The sequence below is a fragment of the Canis aureus genome, chromosome 12 (genome assembly GCF_053574225.1).
Source record: "Canis aureus isolate CA01 chromosome 12, VMU_Caureus_v.1.0, whole genome shotgun sequence".
NCBI lineage: Eukaryota > Metazoa > Chordata > Mammalia > Carnivora > Canidae > Canis > Canis aureus.
In genome coordinates, this window is record NC_135622.1 from 26,420,720 (window position 1) to 26,447,051 (window position 26,332).

A 26,332-nucleotide genomic window follows, 5' to 3' on the forward strand; every position below is an offset into this window, starting at 1 on the left:
TCTCTAATGCATTCACCCTGCTGCTGCTTACCAATTTTAGAGGTTGTCAATTAATGGGTCTTCTCCCCACCCCACTATGGAGAATTTGACTGCCTTACACCACTATCCTACATTTCCTCCGCAGCCATTTCAGACTCAGAGATAGAGTTGTGTGTCAGGAATGGCAAAGCAGCCAAACCAGCTCTGGAGCATTCAGCTTTACTGTAATTTGAGAGAGAAATAAACTTTTCTTAGGTTTAAAAAAACCCTGAATTTTCTCCACTTTTTTTTCCTAATTTCACTAACATTAATACTAAGCTCTTTAAAAGGGCTGTGCCTAATTCATTTGTATGTCCTTAGTACTGAGCTGAGTACCTGGTACATAGCAGAAACTCAATGTTTTCTGAATAAATGTTAACATGTTAGCTATTAGCTAGATTTTTCTGTCATTTGATCTAAATCTCTGCTTAATATCATGAAAACAAAGGAAAACATTTTTAGGCAATTGCTATGTAAATGGGTTAATGATTCCATGAGGAGTCAAAAATATCCTTTATTCTAAAACTGAGCCCATTTAATTTTTTTTTTTTTAAGAGAAGCAAATAAGCAAGAATTGTCTGTTGTGGCTTTGTTTTTACTAATCCCTCAGGAATATCATTACTGAGTGAAAATTTTTTTTGAGTGTCAAAAATATTGAGAAACCTCACTGAATGAATTACAAAGTGTCCTGGAAAATCTTATGACACCTTCACCATAAATTCTATGTATATTTCTTTTCATAGAAGTCTGGTTAAGTGGTATTTCTTTAGGTTTCTGTGATGGAAGTCTAATTTCTCAATTTCCGGTTTGTAATCTTACACCTTATATATATTTCCTGTTTGCCAATATTTAATCCTTACATCTGTTCATTATCAAGTCCAAATCAGAAGAGCTCCTCTTAGAGGAGCTATAGGTGAAAATGGATTAGAAGATGTTCTTCAAATCAGTTAATAGTCCTATCAGGATCTTGAGTGACTGGAATTTTAGTAACTAGATGCATGATAATTCTTACATACCTTTTGCAAAAGTTGTTTAAGAAAAAAAAAAATACCGGATAAGTAACAAGTAATATTTTCCCCCCTCTTCTTATGTACTATTTTGACCGGCAATTATTTAGGGCTTTTACAAATATCTCAACTAAAAATATATGGACTCCCACCATTGTTTTAAATACTATAATATACCAAATAGTGACCATTTGTTAGGTAGCAGTTAACTGAACAGTTAATGAGGATATTTACTCAAAATAAAGAGACAAAAGGTAATTTTTTAGGTAAAGAATTATATTTTGTTTTTCAAATCCTAGTGAATGGTCTCAGTCTTAACTCAGAGACTTAATCACTCTTTGTCACCTGATAGCCATTACAGTTGGAAGTTTCATGTTTTATGAACTGCTGTTCTACACAGCCAATCCATGGAAAGAATATCAATGTAGAACTGTCAAGTTAGTTCACAATTTCAATGCTGTCAAGGACCTTAAAGTTCGGTTGGTGCAGAGATCAACCTTGACACTGACATCTTGGGTAGGAAAATCATTTGTTGGGGTGGGAGTGAGGCTGCCCTGTCCATTTTGGGATGTTTGCCAGCATCTCTACCCTGTATCATATAGATGCCAAGTAACACCTGTGCTCACCACGCCCCTTCTTGCCCGGTGGTGGAAATCAAAAATGTCTCCAGACATTGCCAAATGTCCTCTGGGGTGGGGTTGCAAAAAGACCCCTGGTTGAGAACCACTCAACTGGGGTAATCCAATTCCCCCTCCCCACAGATGACAAATCTCAAAAAATAAATTTGGGACTTTGAGTTTGAAAGAAAAATTGGGGACTTTTCTCAGGTCATATAGCTAGTGGACAAACTAGCACTAACTAGAACCTACTACTTGTTAGATCCCTATTCCAGCATTCTCATTATACCACCTTGAAGTTGTATAGAAAGGTTACTGCTAGCATTGTGTGAACTGACACTGTATAAAGTCCTAAGTAATCACACACATTCAAAGTCATCATACACACACACAAAATGTTATCTGGCAAACTGTTTTTCTATGAGAAACTGTTTCCAAATCTTCCTGCGATCTGGCTATGAGAGCCAAACTGAATTGTAGTCTCAAAACCTATAAATGGCTCAGGCTTATCTGGTGAGGGGCAGTAAGTTTGGTATGAAAACAAATAAATCCAAATTTTTTTCCTCAGAACGATAACCTAGGCTGACTAAGGACCCTAAATCTAGTCTTCCAAAGGTTGCTTTCATTAAGAGACCTTGAATAGAACATCATTTGATTGCAATGACTTTCTAATTCCATTTTTAGTGTATGAAATTTTTGTAAGGTGCTTACAAAAATGTTTTAAGAAATGTATGCATTTTTTAAAAAACTACTTTGCCATTCCTCCAAAGTGAAGTATGTAAAAGATTATGGAATAGCACAGAAAAATAGAATATAATCATGAAAGAGGGTAAAAATGAAATTATTTTCAAGAAGTTATTATATTTATTGATGTCTCTCTCCAGAAAAGAGGAACCTAAATTATTCTACAATATTTTGGCTTCCACCGTCTTTTGCTCTGGAGACAGAAAGCAACATGAGGCAACACAGCATACTAAAAATTACGAGACTGAAGATGGTTAAATGTTTTACTTGAGATGTGCAATGCGATCAAGCTCCACCACCTAAAATCATTTCCAAAACTGTCTTTACAGCCTTACCTCCCTACAGGCTGTTGATAGGTATATAGGACTTGTAAGAACTCAAACAATGTTTGAGATGATTCAGAAATAACTTTTTGTGTTAAGGGGTAACGTGTTGGTGATAACTGTGAAAACCCTGGCCAGAAACCACCTCTTCCAAACCCCTTGCCCCAATTTTAACAGGTCTCCAACAGCTTAAGGCGGAATCCTGGGATGACCCAATCCCCTTTGGAGCTCCTGCTAGAAAAAGCTCAGGGCTGTCAAAATAAATGTACTGTTGGGCAGCCCGGGTGGCTCAGCGGTTTAGCGCTGCAGTCAGCCCAGGGCCTGACCTTGGGGACCGCGGATCGAGTCCCACGTTGGGCTCCCTGCATGGAGCCTGCTTCTCCTTCTGCCTGTGTCTCTGCCTCTCTTTCTCTCGCTCTCTCCTCTCCGTGTATTCTTATGAATGAATAAATAAAATCTTTAAAAAAAAAAATAAATGTACTGTTTTCAGAACCAACATTTGATGACAGGCCCCTGATCTCTATTTTTGAGTGTTTAACTCAAAATGGCTTTGGACTGTGAATCCTTCCGGTGTCTGAGATGATGCGTACCTCCTACAACTCCGAAGAGTCCCTCTCAGACACCGGAAGGCCGGCCGTTCCTTTTGAGGTGTAATCTTCGGGAAGGTTAGGCCTGGGTCTCCCCGTGGTGGTAGGAGGGCAGAACCCTAACTTCCTTACTTGCCAGCCGCCCGACACCATCCCCAAGGAACCAGCTTTTGTAATTCCTCACCTCCCTGACTCTTCTTGAACCCCACCTCTCCTCCGGTCCCTCGTTTTCCCTTTAAAACTCCCAGTCAGCTCCGCGCGAACCCGGACGGAGCTCAGCGCTTTCCCCTGCTGCCGGGAGCTTCAGGGACTTGTTTTTCACCGCTCTCCCTCACGTCCGCTTTGCTATCTTGGACACTGGCAGATCCGTACTGAGCTCAGGCCGCTATCGAGAGGCCTAAAAAATCTGAGGACCTTGCTCTACAGGGTGCTACCCTCAAAAAGCCTAGGAAGACTCTCCCACGGGGCGTCTCAAAACCCTCTGCGCGCTTCTCTCCGCGCGGGCGGGCGCCCCCCCGCAGGGCTGGGCTCCCCGCCTACTCCCCGGCTCGGCGAGGTCCTAACTCCACTCCTGCCTCAACACCGACTTTCCCGGAGGTGGAAGTGCACTCAGCCGAGGCTCCTCGCCCGCACGTCTGCGGCCCTTCCTCGCCTCATCTCGGAGTTTCCTCACCAGTCCCGCTTCCCCGTCCCTGACACTCCAGGGCCGCACTTCCGCCTCTGCCCGCTCCGGCCTCGGCGTCCCAGGCCCCTGCACGCTCCACGCTCCACGCTCCACGCTCCACGCTCCGCCTGGGAGCCGTGGCGCCACGTTCCGGCGGGTCGGCGGGGCTGAGGGAGGCGAGTGGACGCCCGCCCGGACCCCGTCGGCCATGGCGCACACTCGGGGCGCGCCCAGCCGTCACCGGGCCGCGGAGTTGAGGGGCTGAAGCCCGGGCCGCCCCCGCCGCCGGGGCGGGAACTCACCTTCTCTGAGGCAGGGGCGGGCGTCTACAACTACTGTTCCCCCTCCCCGCTAACGCCGCCGGCCGGGGGACAGGCCGGGGTGCAGATGGCGGAGAGGTAGGGACAGCAGCTGCCGCCACCGCCGCCTCCGCCGCCGAGCAGGCGGAGTGAGAGGAGGAGGCGGAGACCGGGCTTCCTGAGGGGAAGTCTCCGCCACCACCCGCGGCTGACTGGACGGCGCCGGCGCCATAGCGGGAAGGCGCGCGATTGCGCTTGCGCGGGCCGCCCCGCGTCCAGAGAGGCCCTGTGGCCCCGCCCCTCGGGCCCCGCCCCTTCTGGCCCCGCCCCTTCTGGCCCCGCCCCCTTCGCTCCTCCTCCTTCGGGGCTCCGCTCTCACCGTGGCTCGCGCCGGTGGTTCCCGCTTTCTTCGGCGGGGGCGGGGGCTGTCTCCTCGTCGTTCGAGGGAAGGGAGAGCGCGTGTGGCCGCTCGCATGCGGTTAGTGAATCTAAAAACCGACTGGGAAAACGTCTGGAAGCCTCTGGATTCTTCCTCCAAAGTATCTGAGAAATACATCATCTTTATCTGTCATTCCTTTGTTAGGGTCTTCAACGTGCAGGGTTAGGGTGAGCAAGAGCCTTGGTCGTGATACGTTGTGGTCATTGGTCCGTAAATGACTCTTGTCTCCCCTCCTTCGCACCTCATCTCATTCCCCATCTCCCAAAGAAACCACGACCCTGGTTTGTAGTCCTCATTTCCTTTCATATATGTGTCTTTATCACATACACGTGTGGCTAAAAAGAAAAGTTTATTTTGAATTTCATAAGATTGATAGCTTCCTCTATGCAGTCTCCTGGAACTCGTTTCTCTCAACATTTGGAGGATCAGCCAAGCTGTTGCATATAGGTGTTATTTATTTGTCTCACTGCTGTCCAATATTCCACCCATTTTCCTGTTGGTGGGCATGTCTCCTAGTACATGGCGCAAAAGTTTCTCTTGAGTAGACTCTCCTGTCACACTGCCCTCGCCGAGTTTCAGGTGATCATCATCTCTTGTTAGAACCATGGCAAAAGATGCCTAACTTACCCTTCTGACTTCACCAGTCCCATCTGCTCTTCATACTATTGCCAAAGCATTCTATCTAGAAGTCATTCCTGACTTTCCATTGTCTATTGGAGAAAGTCAAACAGCACTACTAGGCTTCTGGGCACCTTGATCTCATGATCTTCCTACTGCTGTCACCTCCCCACCTTGCTTTCACGTTATGATTTAGCAACATTAAACCTTTACTGATTCCTATAAACACCAAACTGTTGCATATGCTACTTCCTCTTCTGAATGTTTTCTCTCTACTTCTAATGACCTCCTCCTCCCTCCAGAAGTAAATTGTATCCTGGATTCAGCATTTCTCTTTCCTATTCGTTTCCTAATACTTTTGTTACATATCTATGTATCTCTAAATAACATGAAATCTTGCTTTGCATGATGTAAAACTTTATGTAAATGTTACTATACATATGTTTATTCACCTGCAGCTTACTTTTTTCACTTATCATTATGTTTTGATATCTAAGGTATGCTGAGGTGTCAGGATCTAATTCATTCACCTTCACAGCTCTATAACATTTCATTGCATGACTACACCACAAGCTGGCCATTCTCCTATTGATAGACGTCGAGTTTGCTTCCAGTTTTTGCTTTTATAGATAGTACCGCTCTCATGTTCTTATGTAGTCACTTTATGCACACATGTGAGAGTTTCTCTGGGGTTTATACTTAGGAGATGCTGCTGTTTTTTAACTAGGGGCCTCAGTAATACCCACTTCGAAAGTTATTATGAAAAACGAGGTAATGTTAATAAAGCACAATTAAGACATTCAATCATTTATAGTTTAAAAAACTTTCAAATGTATATGAAACACTGGGACAAAGGCTATAGTCTGGTGCTCGAATGACAAACAGAGATATAATATGTGTGCTTCTGAAGCTCCTACAATACCCAACCTATTGTTGTCTGTACATAGTGCTATTTCTTTACCTCCACATCTCTGCTTGTGCTGCTATGTCCATGGGACTGAAATGGTCACCTGCAACTCTGCTTCTCTTTCTGCCTTCTGTTAGCTATTTCTCTGAAACCTTCCCTGGCTCCTCAGGCTGCCCTGGATATCCCTTCCCCTTTGCTTCCTATATCTTCTCACCATCCTTACTTGCTCTTCCATAATTGTCTCTGGTCAGTCTCTTAAACACAGGGCCCACATTTCATTCATCTTTGTTTTGGGGCACTGAGCACAGTGCCTGATACATATGCCGATAAATGCATGTGGAATGAGCAAATTTAGGAATTCTTGGGAAGAAAGCAGTTTGTAGCCAGGGATTTCTAGGAGCCAAAGAAAAGCGATGGAAGCAAGCATGCTATTTCATTAAGAACACAGAGGCTAGAGAGTTTAAAGTTTTGCCAATGAGGTAGTTATACAAGATATAAGGGACTATTACAGAGGAAACCTGTCCCTGTCTGGAATGTGAGTGGTAGATGTGCACAAGAACTTTTTCTTTGATTCTGTCACTCATAGTGATTATGAAACAAATTAATGAATCAGCCAGTGAATTCACCTGAAAGCAGTGAGCAGTGCCTGGCTTATTTAATGTTGCTAGGCATTAAGTTATTATTAGTTTAAAGCAGGCATTGGCAAACAGTGTCTGTAAAAGGCCAGATAGTAAATATTTTCAGCATTGTGGGCCATATGGTCTTTGTTGCAAGTATTCAACTCTGCTGTTATAGTGTGAAAGCAACCATAGAAAATATGTAAACAGACGAGAATAGCTTTTTTTTTTTTTTTTTTTTAAGTAGGCTCTACTCTCCATGTGGAGCTTGAACTCACTTCCCCGAGATCAAGAGTCCCATTCTCCACCCACTGATCCAGCCAGGTGCCCCCTCGTATGGCTCTTATTTAATAAAATTTATAGTCACTGAAATGTAGCTTTCACATAATTTTCATGTGTCACAACATATTCTTCTTTTGACATTTCCCCCCAACTATTAAAGAAGGTACAAACCATACTTAGTTCAAGATCTCAAAGAAAACTTGTTGACCCCTGGAGGAAATGAACCTTAGCACCGGTACAAAGGAGGTAGAATCCAGTGGTCAGGGGCTGTTCTTTTACTGAATAAATCTTGAAGTTCTCTTGATTAGCCACTAGATGGTAGACCTTTGTAGGTGTGTGGCCCAGCAAGGGAGTCTGCGATAGAAGGGGTGATGATTGGAGTTTTCCTGGACAGTATGGTAGATGAGCCACTGCCATGCTAATGCAGGCATGCAAACTGTCCTAATGTTTCAAAACCATTCGTCTGGGTTTCATTTATGTCTCCACCTTCACACTTATTTGTACATATTCTTTCTATTGCAGCATATCCTGAAGGAAATGCAACCACTCTCAAGGCCTCTGAGATTATTTGCTCAGAGGCTCAGGAGAGATACAGTGTGAATACAGGCTAAAGATTTGGGGGCTGCAACTTGGGATATGGGAGCAGCTCCTACCCAAGATGCGGGTTAATAAAATGGAGCTCATATTAAGAGGATACTTGAAGCCCAAGTATTGATATACTTAAAACTCCAAAACAGCCTCCATACTAGGCTTCTTCATGTCACCTTCTCTAACCCTTAAGGTGCATGACAGGACCTGACATTACTCTGGCCCAGTATCTTCTGCAAGCTTCCCCACACCTTTTTTAGGGTGTGGGAGTGTTTGGTGGCCATAGTGACACTCTTGGCACAAAAGTGTGGTTTGCGGTGCAAGGGAAGTTCAGCTGAAATAGAGGTAAATAGAACCATGGCGGTTATTTCTGTCATAACTCTTTTCTGAAATCTCCCAGCTCAGATCTCTCTCCCAGACTGGGAGTCCTCTGGCTTGAGCTGTCCCATTTTCCCTCCCTTTCACACTACCCTTCTTTATCCAGACATATGAAGGAAAGAGACTGGATGGCTATTAAAATTGTTAACAACAATAGCCAAACTGTGGAAGGAGCCTCGGTGTCCATCGAAAGATGAATGGATAAAGAAGCTGTGGTCTATGTATACAATGGAATATTACTCAGCCATTAGAAACGACAAATACCCACCATTTGCTTCGACGTGGATGGAACTGGAGGGTATTATGCTGAGTGAAGTAAGTCAATCAGAGAAGGACAAACAGTGTATGTTCTCATTCATTTGGGGAATATAAATAATAGTGAAAGGGAATATAAGGGAAGGGAAAAGAAATGTGTGGGAAATATCAGAAAGGGAGACAGAACATAAAGACTCCTAACTCTGGGAAACGAACTAGGGGTTGTGGAAGGGGAGGAGGGCGGGGGGTGGGGGTGAATGGGTGACGGGCACTGAGGGGGGCACTTGACGGGATGAGCACTGGGTGTTATTCTGTATGTTGGTAAATTGAACACCAATAAAAAATAAATTTATTATAAAAAATAAAATAAAATAAAATAAAATAAAATAGTTAACAGTGTTAAATGTTTCCATTTTCTTGGAGTAGAAAACAGCTCCACAGAAACATGACTTTAAAGGTCTGTGAAGCTCAAGTCTGTGATCTTAGCCACCATACCACACTGTCGCATAGTATGTCTACTCTCCCCCCAAGTTTGATCTCTTAGGAAACATAAAATAAATCTGTTTTTTCCATACCTCAATATATGGTATTGAAGAAAGCTCTTATGTTCTACCTGAATCTTTTCTGCTAAACATCTCCAGTAGGGCAATAAGATGTCCTTCCAAAACTCTAGATGAGGGGGTGCTCCTGGGTGGCTCAGTCGGTTAAGTGTCTGCCTTCTGTTCAGGTCATGATCCCAGGGTCCTGGGATTGAGCCCCATATTGGGCTCCCTGCTCAGTGGAGTATCTGTTCCTCTTCTCCCCCTTTCCCCTGCTTGTGCTCTCTCTCTCTCTCTCTCTTTATCTCTCGCCTGCTCACCCTCTCTTTCAAATTAATAAATAAACTCTTAAAAAAAAAAAAAACCCAAAACTCTAGATGGGTTTTTCCTGTTGATGAAGACCAACAGTTGTCATGAAGGCAGTTCCACCACTTAGGCAGCATTTTAGAAATGTGTGCAGGGGAAAACTTCTGGTTATACAGTGCTACTGGCATATTGTGGGCAGGACTGAGGACACAAAGAAAGGTTTAGATCCCATGGGATGGGGGGAGAACTGGAAGGCGACAGGTGGGCAAAAATTTTTATATAGGATTTAGGTTGATAAGCAGTGGAATAGGACTATGTGCCCCCTTCCCTGTCACCAGCCTAATAACTAGAGCCAACATTCTCTATCTCATTGATCCTGCCAAAGATGCAAGTTATCCGGGGAAGCCTTATACATTGAAGATTCTTTGCCTGACCCTCACAACCTCAAATACACAGATGTACATCCTAGATAGGTGAAACTTTGTTTATAATTATCAGAGTCTAGAATTCTGTTTTATATGTAATCATAGAGTCTTTTTAATATTTGCTAAATTTTCCAGGAATGCAGCCTCTTGTTAACTGAAGGATTATACTTTTCTTTCATTCAGAACTTGACTGAGAGTCATTCAACATTTCAGAAAAATCATGTCACAAACAACAGTGCCCTGTGTGGTGTTTGTGTCCCCAAAATCAACCTACATTTTTAGCTCTCACTATGACAGTGATTCTATGGGGGAGGTCCACACATCTGACCACTGTTTTCTTTCTTTCTTTCTTCCTTTCTTTCTTTCTTTTTTTCTTTCTTTCTTTCTTTCTTTCTTTCTTTCTTTCTTTCTTTCTTTCTTTTTTCTTCTTCTTTTTTTTTAAGATTTTATTTATTTATTCATGATAGAGAGAGAGGCAGAGACACAGGCAGAGGGAGAAGCAGGCTCCATGAAGGGAGCCCAATGTGGGACTCGATTCTGGGTCTCCAGGGTCAGGCCCTGGGCTGAAGGCAATGCTAAACTGCTGAGCCACCTGGGCTGCCCTGACCACTGTTTTCTAGTGCAGCTGTGCCCATGCATATACAAAATGAGCTTATTGACATATTTAATTTACCATGAATATATATTATTTTATTATAAGCTAACTTTGATTATATTTCTCCCTTATTAGGTTAGGTAAATGGTTTAGTCCATTTGGGCTACAATAACAAAATACCATAGACTGGGTAGCTTATAAACAACAGAAATTTATATCTTACAGTTCTGGAAGCTGGAAGTCTGAGATCAGGGCACCAGCGCGGTTGAGTGAGGACTCTCTTCCAGATCGTTTGTAGTCCTCACATACAGAAGGGCCTAGGGACTTCTCTGGAGCTTCTTATATTTATAAGGGCACCATGTTTGTGACTGAAGCCCCATTACCTTAGACTTCAACAATTTGAAATTTAAAATGGGGGTGGAGAGAAGTGAGACACAAACATTCCGACTACAGGTTAGTAATTTATATTTTTTAGGCATAAGAGCTAGTAAATCATATTATATATGCCATTTCATTTCAGAGTAGCAAAAGAGATGTGATATTTTATATGCTTGCTTTCTATTGTTGCCATAACAAATTACCTAGTAGCTTAAAATAACATAAATTTATTATCTTACAGGTTGGTGGTCAAAAGCCAGAAATGGGGTTCACAGAGTTTAAATCAAGGTGTGATCGGGCTGTTCCTCTAGAGCTTCTAGGGGGAGAAGCTGTTCCCTTGTCTTTTCCAGTTTCTAGAGACCACCTGTATTTCTCGGCTCATGGCTTATCCCTCCATCTTCAAAGCCAGCAATATAGTATCTTCAAATATTTTTCTGACTCTGATCCTCTTGCTTCCATTGTTATATCTCCTTCTCTGTCTCTGGCCCCTGCCATTCTCTTAAAAGGATTCTTGCAATTCCATTAGGCCCACCTGGACAATCCAAGATAATTTCCCTCTCTCTCTCCTTAATCACATCTGTGAAGTTCCTTTTGTCATATAAAGTAACGTATTCCCAGGTCTAGGGAGTAGGACCTGGACATCTTTGGGGGCCATATTCTATCTACCACACTAATATAATACTATTCTGATAGGGTTGACACTCACAGGTATAACTAAAGCATTAGGCTTGATGCTCCCTCTGTCTCTCTGACTTGGGGCATCTAGATTTCTTTCTTGACCTTGGCTGGGGTTGAACCTGTTCCAGGGGAATAGTGTCTAGAGAACAACCTAATCCCTACCAGGCTGAGCCACTGGGTCCTGAGAAAAGACTGGTTGCTGCAAGGCCCTGAGTTGCCAGGCAGTGTGAATCCAGGTATTCATTTGAAGCTAACTTAGATGGAAGAGCTCCTTTTTAATCTTTTTTTTTTTTTCCCTTTGGGAGCATGTGATGTTTACTCTTTGGGGCACTCTCAAAACTTTATTTTATTTATTTATTTATTTATTTATTTATTTATTTATTGTTTTTAAAAATTGCTTGCTTTTTATTCTATTTTTTTTAATTGAAGAGTCGTTGACATGCAATGCTATATTAGTTTCAGGCATACGTTGTAGTGATTTGGCAACTCTATACATTATGCTCTGCTCACAAGTGTAGCTACCATCAGTTACCATACAATGCTATTACAATATCATTGACTATATTCCCTGTGCTGTACCTTTCATCTCTGTGACATATTCATTCCACAATTGGAAGCTGTATCTCCTACTCCCCTTTTGCCCATTCTCCCACCCCCTCCCCTCTGGCAGCCACCAGTATGTTCTCTGTATTTGTGGGTCTCTGCTTTGTTTTGTTGTTTTGCTTTTTAGATTCCACATGTAGGTGAAATCATATGGTATTTGTCTTTTCAACTTTAGTAACAGCTGTCTGGCAATCAAGAAGAGTAGCTTTTAGGGGCACCTGGCTAGCTCAGTCAGTAGAGCATGTGACTCTTGATCTCCAGGTTGTGAGTCTAAGCTCCACATTGGGTGTAGAGTTTACTTAAAAGGAAAAAAGAAAAAGAACAGTGGCATTTAGGTCAATGGACATTTTAGAATTGCCCCTCCAATGCCCTCATTCCTGGGAAAGAGGAAAGACAGAGCATGTTGGTATTTTCCTGGCAGCAGACACATGTTTAAGGGAGACTTGATAAAAGGATAGAAATGAGGCTTTTCATTGCCAAAGCTTGCCACTTCTCCAAATACAGCCTGCATCCAGCACACCTGCATCATCAGGGAGCTCCCAGACCTTCATGCCCTGGGTGGGAGTGCTGTGGGAGCCCCAGGTAGTACTGAAGAAGAGAAATGCCCCTGGTAGCCTAAATAATAATGTTATGTATATGCCAAGGGCGTCAGTTTGGCATCTGCTGTATTCTGCAAACAGTCTGCCTGTGGAGGAGAGGGAAGGCGACAAGGGGCCCATCACACTTGAGAAAGTAGAAGCCTGACAGCTGAAGGTTCCCAGAGCAGCAAGCATCACCTCTTCTCTTGGACCATTTCAGCTGTCTGCTTTGGATTGACAGAGGCATCTGGCTGCTAAAAATACCGTACTGACCAAGTGCTCCCTATTCCAACTAAAGCTGAGCACAACTGCCATCCAGGACTGAGCTGCTTCTTGCAAAGGAACTTTTCAGTTTTCAGACCCAATCTGAGAGGCACACCAGCCCATGGTCATTTCTGCCTTGTCAGTTTTGCTGGGTGATGAATGAGACCCTTGTCAGATCACTGTCCTCTCTTCTGCCCCATTCCCACCTCCAGGAAATGTGGCAGAGGGGGAGGTGAGGGCCCAGCAGCTGAGGGGGTAGGGAAGGGGAGGTGCTTGTCCATTTATAGGCTTGCTCTTTGGGATGCTGAAGGTGCTGAAATAGCAAGGACAAGGGACTTGGCTCAGTGTGATATATCCACTGAGCTGCCTGAGGGACTCTGAGATGACAATAGGGAGAATGGAGAACGTGGAGGTCTTCACTTCTGAGGGCAAGGGCAGAGGTCTGAAGGCCACTAAGGAGTTCTGGGCTGCGGATGTCATCTTTGCTGAGCGGGCTTATTCCGCAGTAGTTTTTGACAGGTATGAAATGTGGGGTGTTGCCACCTTTTCTGTTGGTGTGGCTCATGCCAAACTCTGAAATCCTTTGCTCTCAAAATCCTAAGGGAAAGGGATAGAATCCATGTGATCATTTTTAACAAAATGGCACTTCTGACAGCTGTTTTCTGGTATCTTTTTTTTTCTGCAAAGAGTCATTGTTAATGTGATTTACTCTGGTCCCTAGGAGGGTTGTAAAGATAAGCAAAGGCTTTGGGGCACTTTTTTCACAGTACATTGAATATTGAATGTGGAACGTGGCTGAGTGGGTGTGCTGTGTGTGGGGAGGGCAGAGGGAAGGGAAATGGAAAGGTGGGTGTGGTCTATAGGAAACATTTTCCTACAGAAGGCTCCATGTTTTTAGCTTCTTGAGTATAATCAGTATATTAAAGCATAAAGTAATTGCTGAGACTTTAAAAAAACAATTGCAAATGCACAAGTAACACTGAAATCCATTTACATTTGAAAAATTAGAATATTACCAAGAGGCTGAAATCCCTTTTTATCTTTTCCTCTGCCAATCCCAATCTTCTCTGTCTTTCCTCAGAGGTAATAGATGTTATGATTTTAATGTGTTTACTTCTAGAATGTTCTTGCACTATTATATACATATATCACAATGTATAGCTGTAGTTTGTCTTTTTTTCTTAACAGAAGTGGCATCATATTTGAGATGTCATTCTAGAACTTGCTCTTTTCACTAAACATATTTTTGATATGTATCCTTATGAGAACTATAAGTCTACAGATAATTCTTTTAAATCCTCAAAGATCTACTTCTTTTACCCACATGTAGATCTATCTGTGTTGATCAATATGCTATGTGGATTGCCTATTTTAACTCCTGTAGATATTCTACCCAATAAATACATGGAAACTTATTTATCCACTTCCCTATTGAGAGACATTTGGTGGTTTCCAGCTTTTCATTAAAACAAACATTTCTGCAGTTATATCCTTGACAATGTCTACTTGTACACATGTGTGATTATTCTACAGGACATATGGCTAGAAGAGGAATTGTGTCATAGAGTGTACTGTTTGTATTTTAATAGGCTCTCCAAAGTGGCTCTGTTAAATTTATATTCCCATATAACAACCATATGCCCACTTGACTACCAAAGTTTTAAATTAGTGTTAAAGCTTTATTTTAAAAAAGCAAACAAAACAAAACACCTTGCCAAGTGATTAAATTGTAAGAATATTTTCTGAGCCCAAAGTTGGGGTGACCTGCCTGACATTGATGTGGTCTGAATCAAGATGGCCTCTAGTAATCTAGGCTTTGTGCTTGGCTCACTGGACTCACCATCCTGAGAATGGGCACTGCTTTCCAAGGATAATTTGATCAGCATTCAGATTTTCATTTCTTCCTGCCTACCAGGATCTTCAGGGAGAAGATAGTGAACGGAATATATGGCTGACGGTCACCTGAGGAATGTAAGGGGGCTGAGGTGACAGTAATACCTCTTCAACGGGAGTTTGTCTTACTTTATTAGTTTATTTGTGTATGTTTTGTGGCTGGAGGTGAGTGCAGTTAAGGAGTCAGTGGGATTCAGAATTAAGACTAAAAAGTTAGAAAACAAAACCTCTGAACAATGATCTTGGTGCTGTCACTGAGTTGCCACATTGCCTTATGTAGAATACTTCCTTTGGTGTCTCTAGTTTCCTAAAAGTCGATATAGTCAATTAGTATCCCTTTTAAGAGCGTTTGGAGTTGAGTGGGTTTTCCTTCCATTTTAAAAGTAAAACTAAAAAAATAAGTAAATAAAAAAATAAAAGTAAAACTAAGGAAGAAATAAAATATATTTTCACACAAAGGTACTAACCCTAAACGTTGTTGTATATTTCCTTCCAGCTTATTTTAAAACATAGGTTTCATTTGTACTACACAGCTGGGATTTTATTACAGAAACTATGATGTTTTACATTTAATAATTTAGCTACTTCTTTGTTACTATGTCCTCTTCATAAACATAGTATTTAATGGCTGCCTGCTTTCCTACCACTTCTTTATGACTGAATATTTGGGATGTTTATATGTTTTTCTTACTGTAAGTAAATCATTAATTTGAAGGAATGATTACAAAACAAATTTAGTATACATTGCAGATAAAGTGCTAACAAAGTGTTGTATAATTATTATTATTATTATTATTATTATTATTATTATAAAAATTGGGGTGATTTTAAATTGATTGAAAAAAATTAAAAAGAGATACTTTTAAAAAGTGATTTTTCCCAAGTTTGTCACTGCAAAGATGAGGGGGCTACTCTTTGGGTATACCTGGGATAGCCTAAAGAGGCAGCAAAGGAAACCTTTGCCCATCGGGTCCTTCCATTTTGCCACTTCATGAGACACAGCCACTGTAGATAAGAAACCTGAGTGGGGAGGTAGGATTGAGTCACTCACAAAAGAGGCACATTCTAATCCGTGTTACTGCAAGCCAGGCTTTCTGCCCTACCCTCCAAACACAAACATGAGGAAAGATTTTATTTTTAGTTGAGCACTGCATTAAGTGAAAATTCTTTCCAACAATATATGACATATATAGTATACATGAATATTATGAAGCATAACAATAAACGAACACCCATGAAACTATTCCATGAAACCTATTTAACTAGAGTGTGCAATTACATTGCATCTTCTCTATCTTTCCCTATTCAGTCCCGGGTTTGTTCCAAAGGTAACTAGTATCCTGAATTTTATGTTATTATTCCCCTGCCTTTTGAGTAATATGTGTACATATTCCTGAACAACATATAATTTAGTTTTTGTGTTTTCTTTTTGATCTTTGAAACAAAGGTATAATATATTTGACTTTATGCCACTTGCTTTTTTTACTCAGTGTTAAATATTCATGCATATGGTTTTGTGTAACTAATAAAATGAATCAACTGTGTCAGTTTGTATGTACCACAGTTTATTTTTCCATTCTTCTGTCTGTGGTTGCAATTTTTGTTTTTATTTCTTGGTGGACAGATACATGAGGTATGTATCCTAGGAATGGAATTATTGGATCACAATGTATGTGACATGTAGCTTTAAAATATAATGCTGTAGTGTGTAATGTTGACTTGCAAATTTGCATTGTCTTTGCTAGGATAGACTTAGTTTAGCATTAACAGCAACAATCTAGGCCTTTATAATATAGTTCTTTAAAAAATATTTTATTTATTTATTCATGAGAGACACAGAGAGAGGCAGAGACACAGGCAGAAGGAGAAGCAGGCTCCTCAAAGGGAGCTTGATGTGGGGCTTGATCTCAGGACCCCGGGGTTCACACCTTAAGCTGAAGGCAGATGCTCAGCCACTGAGCCACCCAGGCATCCCTGTAATATAGCCCTTAGTCTGATGACAACCTCTTGAATTTTGCTGATTGGAAAATTGTGACTTTTTTTGAAACTTAAAGATAAAGGAGCAAGAGTACAGAGACAATCATTTTAGGTTGGGCAAATATGTAACACTACCTCAATCCCTGCCAGGTATAGCTAATCAATTGGGTAACTCCTTCCTGAACTCCAAATTAACCTAAGGATTTTTTTTTCTAAAAACTGGTATTTGAAAGAACAGGTATTTGCCATCACTTATGGGGTTTTTGGTCGGGCTGGAAAGGGATGAAGGTGAAGCAGGTGGATAAGGTCAATTTACCAAGGAGCTATCTTTCATGGGCATGATCTTTTCAAGTGGATCAGCCCTAAGGATGGTAAATGAACTCCTAAAAATTGCTTGCTACCAGGGATCCCTGGGTGGCTCAGCGGTTTGGCACCTGCCTTTGGCCCAGGGCGCCATCCTGGAGTCCTGGGATCGAGTCCCACATCAGGCTCCCGGCATGGAGCCTGCTTCTCCCTCTTCCTGTGTCTCTGCCTCTCTCTCTCTCTCTATCATAAATAAATGAATAAATCTTTAAAAAAATAAAAAAATTGCTTGCTACCCTTCATGCTCTCTACTCTGAGTGTGCCCAGTTTTGGGGAGAACACAGAATATGAGCCCCCATGATACCTTAACTTGAGTAATCCTGCTTATTTCTACATGAAGTGGGGTTAATCTGGGAATTCATGATATTGCCTTGTTCAGATTTTTTAGCTTATTTTAAAAAATGTAGAAATTATAGAAAAACCAAAGTAAGAAAATAAAAATTCTCTGCAACCTTAACATTCAGAGAAAACTACTGTTAACATACTGGCATATGTCCTTATGATTGTTCTGTTTTTGGAGTATAACTGACTCCTTACAATTGTTTTATGCAAATATGATGCATATAAAATATTTTTCCAATGATTTGTAGGTATGGTGATGGTAGTGGGAGAAACACTACATTAATGTACACCTTGATGGGGAAATGCTTCCCTAAAATTAAGATATTTTATTAAAATATGGGGAGGATGGGAGTTTATTTTACAATGAAAGCAATATGACACAATATAGTATTTTATTAATTTTAGGATACATATTTCATTTTAGGCATCTCTGAAATCATGATGTATTGTACAATCTGTGGCTCATGGTTTAATTGGGAGAATTTGTTTTTTAATGGTTAAAAAATGATATATTTAGTATATTGACAGTATCTTAGGTTCAATTTAATTCATGTATACGTTTCTTCCTTTCACAAAAGTGGGCTGTTGTGTAACTTCTTTACCTTACAATATATTATGAGCCACTTTTCAAACCATTATCCTTCTAAAGCATTTTTTAATGACTATATAGTACTCTTTTTGTTGACTGTTAAACATCAGTTTAGCAACTGCCATATTTTGGATATCAAGGTTGTTTCCTGCTCAGAACTTCTAAACTGTTTGAATCCTTCAGCATCATTTTGGTTTATTAGCTCTTATGATTTTAACTCTTTTCTAATCCTCAGTTGCTTTTAATTAATTAATTAATTAATTAATTCACTTATCGAGTAGGCTCCATACCTCACATGAAGCTCAATGTGGGGCTTGAATTCACAACCCCGAGATCAAGACCTAAGCTAAGATCAAGAGTTGGATACTTAACCAGCTGAACCACCCAGGCACCCCTTGTCCTCAGTTACTTTTGACTTTCTATAATTTTTCATATCTTGCATTTTAAAAACTACTCATTTTTCTGTCTACATATATCTTTTAAAATTATATCCAAACTTAAGTTTCTTTTTTTTAAGTTTATTTTTATTTTAGTTACTTATTGTCATTGCATTCCTTCACTTTCCTTTTTATAGTTTATTTAGTTCATTTTATGCTAAGGGGAAGAAGAAGAGAAATGGTTTTAGCCTTAAGAGTGATTCAGGCCATCAACAAGATTCGATCCTTATCTTTTTTGCTGGTTGGTCATGGAAGGACTCTTCCAGTACTCTGAAATAGAACCTCCATCTTTTCCAAACTGTAAAAATCAATTGGTTAACCCAGTTGACCTACAGACTAAGGTCCATGGGGTATCATTTATTACACTTTGAATAAAATAGCATCATCACCATCACCATCATCATCATTATCTTTACATAAAAGCCACAACTAAATGGATTCTGGGCCAATCTGGCATAGAATCAGATTTGACCAGGATAGGAATTTGAAGCATGTTTTACAATAATATTAGAGAACAACTTCTCCTAATAGCTATCTACAAATAATGAACTGTTGGACTGTTGTCTGCAAGACAAAGGGTACTGAACCTTTTTTTTTAATTGACAGAAGGGTGAGAACCTTGAGCAGAAGTTAGAGAGTCATATTTCTGGTCAAAATGGGGTATGTGTTTGGGGGGTAGTGCTAGTTAGAGTTCACGCCATCTAAGAATTAAGTAAAGTCCCTTTTGCTATGTAGTGTAAAATATTCACAGGTTCTGTGGATTAGGATATTGACATTTTGGGGGGCTGTTATTCAGCTTATCACAACTGATAAGATGAATTTCATGTTAATCCGACTCATCACAGAAGATGTTAAGAATCATCAAGGATAGTGAACTTTTACAAAAAAAAAAAATTTCTTTAAATAAAAACTAGACTGGATCCTAAGTGATTCTGTTTAAAGAGTTGAAAGTGTCCAGGAGATCATGCATACACGTGTAGGAAAAAACAAAGATAAGAACATAAGAAAAAGTAGAATACTTTAGAAGAAATTAATGCTAGCCAGGCTTTTTTGAAAATTGGAGCAGTTATGAGCTTCAGGTCCACTGGGGACAGCTGGGCTTTTAGCTGGGGTAATTCTATGTGGGTTTGTGGGAACACCAGGATTAGCATGGCATACACACTGATAACAGCTGGTGGGTGGGTGGTGGGGGCAACTGGTGCTATTAATAGAAATCATTTAATAAAGGGATTAGGGAAATTCCTGAACAGTTACTTCAGAAAATGAATGAATCACTATTTATTATTCAAGGTACAGTGTTAAACATTTACACTTGATGTTCAGAAAATGAATGAATCACTGTTTATTATTCAACTTACAGTTGTCAAACATTTGCACTTGTTGTTGAGGATAACCATAGCAGATTTAGAAATATGTCTTTATTTTGTTTTATTTTTTAAGTAAACTCTACACCCAAAGTGGGGCTTAAACTCACAACCCTGAGATCAAGAGTCACATGCTCTACCAACTGTGCCAGCCAGGCACCCTTAGAAATATGTCTTTAGTCTGGCATTTTAAGTTGCAGAAGCAAGACACATGAAATGTCATAGGACCTGTCATGAGCTGTATTGCTAAATTTTTTGAAATAATCCTTAACTGCAGAAGTTTGAAGATAATTGCTTTTTCAATATAAATTAGATCAAATACCAGGTTGTCCCCACAATGATATCATTTTCAGTCTTATGCATCTGAAGATGTGTTTTGAACATGGGAAATGGGGCATGCTCACTGCCAGAGGGTGGGAAATGCAGACAGGAGTGAGTTGGGTGTGTGAACTTCGTCGTGTGAGTTGTGGCAGAGGAAATCTTGAGAATACCACTTTAATATGGAAGAGATGCCCCTATAAATAGGCAATACCTAGCTTTGACCTAAGGAAACAGTATCACCTAACTTCTTATGCTAAGTTATGTGTAGTACAAACATGAATCCAGCGATGCCCTTAAGGGTTGACATGGGCCATGTAAAAATAATATTAAGTAGATGCCATGGGGACAAGGATAATGAGCCTCCCAACTCTGGGCATGTGTCTTCTCTCTGCAAAAGCCTTCGGTGGCTCCCCTTTGCCTGCAGAATATGGACATACTACTGAGAGTAACATTCCAGGTCCCCCCTGTGTCTGGTCATTGTTTCAGCATTATTTCCCAGTGTGGTGAATCCTATGATCTTGTCAGATAGAGCTACTCCTGTCTCCTATATGTGCCTTCACCCTCTCAACATGGATGTCTTTGACTCAAGCCAGAGCTTCTCCATGGAAGAACTTGACGTTGTCTGAGTACAGACAGTGCCTCCTCCCCATAGATAACTGACTTCTCAGATTCCTTAAGTCCCCCACTGGTCTCCCTTCCTTGAACCCTGCAGCAAGTTACCTGCACTCCTGAGTGACATGCCTTATCTTGCCCATATGTGTTTATGTGTTTATCTTTAAGGCCCTCAATTACCAAGTCAATGCACAGCACATAGTAGATGCCCAATAAATACTTGTAAAAGGAAAGTAGAGTGGAAGGAACAAGGAAGGAAGGAGAGACAGAATTTAAAATATTGTAAAATCCTCTGGGTTTTTCTTGAGGGATGGGGTGTTCTTAAAGACACACTCCCTTCCCCTGGGTTTTTGAGGGGAGAGCTGCTGGCAGACTGAGTTTTTTAGCAGTCCAGAAAGCCCGTGTTGGTTCAGTCCTTTCTGGCTATATTTTTAGAGGGCTTGTCCACCTTACAGGCACCTTCTCTTTGCATTTATCTATCCAGTAACTGATTATTTCCATACAAGGAGCTGAGCAGCAGCAGCCCTTCCAGCCTCTTGACTCTGACAGATGACATAACCCAGGGCAGGGCTGCAGAGCAAGGAGTTAATGGGGACCCACTGGCCAGGGCAAATCATGCTCAGGGCTGGAGGCAGAGCCCAAAGTGGGCTTTGATGGCTTCCTCTGTCCTCTGTTCTGGGTGCAGTGGCAGACATAGGGAATCCCTATAAGAATAATTTCCTTGGTAGGACCGTGGTCACTATTCTAAAGGGTTGTTGTGAAGGTTTAACAAAGGGGAATTGCATACAACATCTCTTTGAAAATTGCAGAGCATTGTGAAAGTGGGAGTTAATATCCTCTGTGGGCACTGGAAAAAGAGAAATGGAACTTCTCAGAGGTCATCTGGCTAAGCCTGGCTAAGCCTGGCTAAGCCTGGCTGGAAGAAGCACCTTTCTCTTGGAATCCAAAAAGTGGGTTTAGGACTTCCTGTCTTCTGGATACTCTTTCTCACTGGGGGAAGTAAGAAGGAAGAGAGGTATTTTTGTCAGAGAATTACCTGCCCCTCCTGCAGGGGTTCTCCTCTAGCTGGGATGTCTTCCTTGCTGGTGGCTGCCTGAGAATTAGTGGATCCTGGAAGAAAGCAGGAGCTCTAAGATCACCTGGCCCAACTTCCCCATGTGACAGATGGGCAGGTGGACCAGGCTGACAGCTATGGAGCTCTCATCTGGTGCAAGGCTCTTTGAGCTGGCTATTTTACATTTCATTTAATCTTCAAAATCACTCTGAGAGTGGTGGGATTTTCTTTGTATTTTCTTTTGCTTGAATTTCTTTTTTTTAAAGATTTTATTTATTTATTCATGAGAGACACAGAGAGAGAGGCAGAGACATAGGCAGAGGGAGAAGCAGGCTCTGCACTGAGCAGGGAGCCTGATGTGGGACTCAATCCCAGAACCCCAGGATCACGACCTGAGCCAAAGGCAGATGCTCAACTCCTGAGCCACCCAGGTGCCCCACATTTCTTAAAATAGTAAGCATGTTTCATTGAAAAGTAATATTCATCTGTCTGAAAGATTTCAAAATCAAGGTGTTGTTATTCCCATTTTCACCTAAGGCAACAAAGGCTCAGAGAGTTTAGGGTACTTGCTTGAGATCACACAGCTGATAGATACTGGAATCAGGAGCTGAACTCAGCTCTGACTCCAGGTTTCATCTTCCATAATCCTTGTCCTGTCACCAATAAGGGAGGTGGAGAGCAGAGGGACAGGATTTTTTTTTTAAATTAAACTTCCCCTTCCTGCCTGCCTGACACTTTTTCATGCATATCCCACTAGAAGGAGCAGCTTTGCTCTCATTTCTACATTCTTGTTGCTCAAAGTTACAGCTTAGTATCACCCAGGAACTTGTTAGGAATGCAGAATCTCAGGCCCCAGTCCAGACCTATTGAATTGGAACCTGAGTTTTAACAAGGTCTCTGGTGATGTGTATGTACATTGAGGTTCGAGAAGCCCAGGTCTGCTTCAAACACACACTCCTTCCTTCTCAGTTCCAGCCTCATGGCTAAGCCTTATTGTCAGGTGAGGTGATGGAGAGAAAGGGCAGCTTCATCCCAAGGAGATCTAAATTAGGAGATAACTCACAATGCTTTTCACCAGGATTTAAAACTTGACTCTAGGCCCTAGCAAAATTGTAGAGTGGATTATAAAACAAGTGTGTGAGCCTGTAGAAAATAGTTTGTATGGTTTAGTGTCTGGCGTCTGGAACTCACTATGGGTTCCTATGAGAAAAAAAATCATGCCAAATTAATCACATTTTCTTTTTATGAAAAGCAACTAAAAATTCATTAGAGCAAAGTGCAGAGACTCTCATGAGACATTGCTGAACTGATAGCAGAATTGATTAAAGGACTGAAAATTGATTGTATAGTGATTGCAGACGTCTCTCCATCACCCAGTCTGGGGTGAAGCCTTTACACTGCAGCAGAGGAGCTCTATCTCCAATCTTCTTCTGGCCAAAGTGGTTGTTAGTAACTTGGAAGACTCATATGAGGGCCTTCCCACTAGAATTTTTTGTGGACATATTATAGCTATAGTTCATAGCACATAGATTATTCTATAATCAGGCCCCATTAGAAGTGTATTAAGTCAGTTCATGGGATCCTGGAGGCAGGCTCCAGGATAGATGTATAGTCTCCCTTTGAGCCAGGCTAAGAAAATTTGAGCTTCATAGACAACATGGACCAAGGAGAGGATAATGCCAGAGGTCCATCCCTGGGGCAGACAGTAAGGGGGTGTTGCCTTCCCAGAATTTAAAAACAACAATAAAACTAATTTTTAAAAACCTGACTAAAAGATTTGGTTTTTATTATCACCATACACCAGCAATTCTATACAATGTCAGGGATAAAATGCTCTTCCTTGGGGAAAAAAAATCTACATTGGTCTCAGGTCAAAACAATAGCTGTTGCATAAACTTCAAATTAGCACATTTTAAAATCACATATCCCTTAATAAACATTATATTCTGCCTTGAAGTTAATCCAGAGGACTCTCAGTTGCAGTTGCATGGTTAGCCCCTAACACTTGTGCCCTCCACTGCCTGTTTGTTGCAAAAGCAAATTATTATGATTCTTAAATACTTGAACTTGCACAGGCCGTGGTTCATGTCTTCAGCCCTTGTGCTACTATCTCTTCCTGAAGCTTAAATATATTAGAAATAAGCAGAGCGCATAAAGATGAAGCAGCAAAACTTCTGTTATTCTAGGTGACCACCTGGAATTTGTGGTTCTGTTTAAAATGTGAAATACAGTGTGAGAACAGCAAAGTGTAATATATGGTAGGTACAAATTCCAGTTTCCCCATGAAATATGTCTACGAATGTGAATATATGTGTACAAATAAAAATATGAGGATATTATGCTTGAATATTCTAAAAATTACTAGTTTGGGTGTAAAATGGTAGAGCAGTCCCGATGGGGAGTGGTTCCCTAATGGGCACCCCTAGAGCAGGTAGGCATAGAGCTCTAAAGGACAAGTCACAAGTGACAGCCAGCATGATCGTGTTTGTTTGTTTGTTTGTTTCTTTTTTTTTTTTTAAGATTTTATTTATTTATGACAGACACACAGAGAGAAAGAGGCAGGGACACAGACAGAGGAAGAAGCAGGCTCCATGCAGGGAGCCCGACATGGAACTTGATCCTGGGTCTCTAGGATCATACCCCTGGGCTAAAGGCGGCGCTAAACCGCTGAGCCACCAGGGCTGCCCTGATTGTGTTTGTTTCTAACTCTCTTCTCTCTAGACCATTTCCCTTTCTTTCCTGCCTTGGGTTTGTATTCCTGGTCCGGGGCTTGATACCCTAGAGGTGGGCGTCTGCTCCTCCTTCCCCTTCTGAACCTAAGACTTGGTCTCAGCCTTGCAAATGACTCAAGCCTCAGCATACCGATGTAAGTGATGACAGAATGAAAGTTCAAAATGATCTGGACCATTTGGAATACTATCAGCTAGGGTTCAAGGGGAAGACCCACTTCAGGTTAAAAAAAATTCAATGTCACGCAGAAATTTTAGGCTCACTGTCTTGGTCATGGTGATGGTTTCACAGGTATGTGTATATGTCAGTGTCTATCAAGTTAAAGATTTTAGAAATGTATGTCAGTTATGCCTCAAAGGTATTTTAAAAACACAGCATCATATGGACACATGGAGGGAAGCTCTGACTTGGCTACAGCACCTTTAAGAAAACTTGGGAGGTTTTAATGCCTAGATGTGTAACCTGATCTTAACTGTGAATTTTTGAATTCCGTTTATTTATAAATGGGATTCACAAGTCCAGATCCAAAAAGTGTGAATAGTACCACACCTGGATACCATATTCTGTTCTGGGCACCATAATTATAAAGCACTATGAACCCTCATCTACCCTTGAGAGGCCAGGAGACAGAATTTGGAGCCTCATGGGGATCCAGATTACTTGAGCTCTTCAGCAGTTCAGTCTGTGCTGATGATTTTCACATTCCCGCCAGAGAATGCCATCTTGACTTGAGGTGGATGTGAGAAATTCATAGTTCCCCATCTCTAGGGGTTTGGAGATTCCACTAAATGGTCAGGGTCCCTGCCCGTGTGTTCTGTTCTACTGGAGCACTCATGGCAAATGACCTTCACAAGCAGGGAATACCCTCTGTGGCAGAGCTATGATGGGCTGCAGAATCTGCAATTCTAAATATGCTAGTGTAAGTCTACTCTTCCTCTCTCTTTGGGAAAGCTTAAGGGATGGCATGGGAGTGAGGAGACATTAGTATGGGGATAACCTTAAACTTGCTCTGAACTTACAAATAACTACTAACTTTCCATGCCTATCAGCACTTCATGATTAATAACAAATTATTAGCAAGGTGCCTCACAGTAGATGAGGACACAGCAGTTTGTTAAGGTAGCCACCCAGACACTGAACACTGGACTTCAGGAAGCCCAGGACCTAGCTTGCAGCAATAGCCTGTGTAGTGCCCTCAGTTTGGCTCTCTGTCTCTCCATTTCTTGATGCTGTCCTAGGACTACAGGGCCTAGCTTTTGGGCTGATTCTTGAGCCTGATGCCCTAGCATTGGTTGCTGGATCTTGCTTGATTGTCCTGATGTACCCACCTTCCTTCGGCTGTAGGGACCCTCTGTGGGTACATCGGAGACCAGAATGAGACTATTGAAGAGACTGGGAGTGTTTGTTTGATGTAGACAGGAGAAGTGAAAGGGAGTCACAGCCATGGTCTTCAAATTCTTGAAGCACTGACCTGCCCAGACATATTCCACAGGACAAGCATCCAGAGAGCCAAATTAGATGACAGGAGTATGCTTCTCGGGAAGACACATTCGAGCCTATCACAAGGAGGAAATCTGCCACAATTAGGACTGGCCAACAGTGGACTAACTGTTCTTGGAAGCAGTGTACTCTTCTTCACTATGGGAATTTTAAAAGGCATGGTCAGCGATGGACACAGGGATTTCCTTACTTGTATGTTTTATTGAAAGTCCTTTCTTCAGGCTCTAGAATTGTGTGATTTTAAAAGCCCCTGTTTTCCTATACTTTTTTAAAAAAGATTTTATTTATTTATTCATGAGAGACAGAGAGAGAGAGGCAGAGACATAGGCAGAGGGAGAAGCAGGCACTCTGCAGGGAGCCTGATGCAGGACTCGATCCCGGATCCTGGGATCACGCCTTGAGCCAAAGGCAGACACTCAACTGCTGAACCACTCTGGCATC

General features: G+C 41.5%; 2 protein-coding genes across 9 annotated transcripts in view; one reads left to right on the plus strand and one right to left on the minus strand.

Annotated features, from left to right (window-relative positions):
* The window catches only part of KRCC1 (lysine rich coiled-coil 1), a 30,527-nt gene extending 26,012 nt beyond the window's left edge, over positions 1-4,515 (minus strand). For 2 of the 7 annotated variants that reach the window (XM_077843200.1, XM_077843198.1), the window contains exons 1-2: positions 4,263-4,506; positions 3,036-3,166 (exon numbers count right to left, since the gene is read on the minus strand). The gene's annotated coding sequence lies outside the window, so the exon portion shown is untranslated. Of the gene's footprint in view, positions 1-3,035; positions 3,167-4,262 lie in introns of all 7 variants that reach the window. The other 5 variants (XR_013349212.1, XR_013349213.1, XM_077843199.1 and 2 more) reach the window with 3 other exon arrangements.
* Positions 4,516-13,007: 8,492 nt separating this feature from the next.
* The window catches only part of SMYD1 (SET and MYND domain containing 1), a 37,124-nt gene continuing 23,799 nt past the window's right edge, over positions 13,008-26,332 (plus strand). Inside the window, exon 1 of one of the 2 annotated variants that reach the window (XM_077843205.1) lies at positions 13,008-13,228. In XM_077843205.1, coding sequence (XP_077699331.1) covers positions 13,092-13,228 — 137 coding nt within the window. In that variant the 5' untranslated portion in view covers positions 13,008-13,091. The remainder of the gene's footprint in view (positions 13,229-26,332) is intronic. The other variant, XM_077843204.1, reaches the window with a different exon arrangement.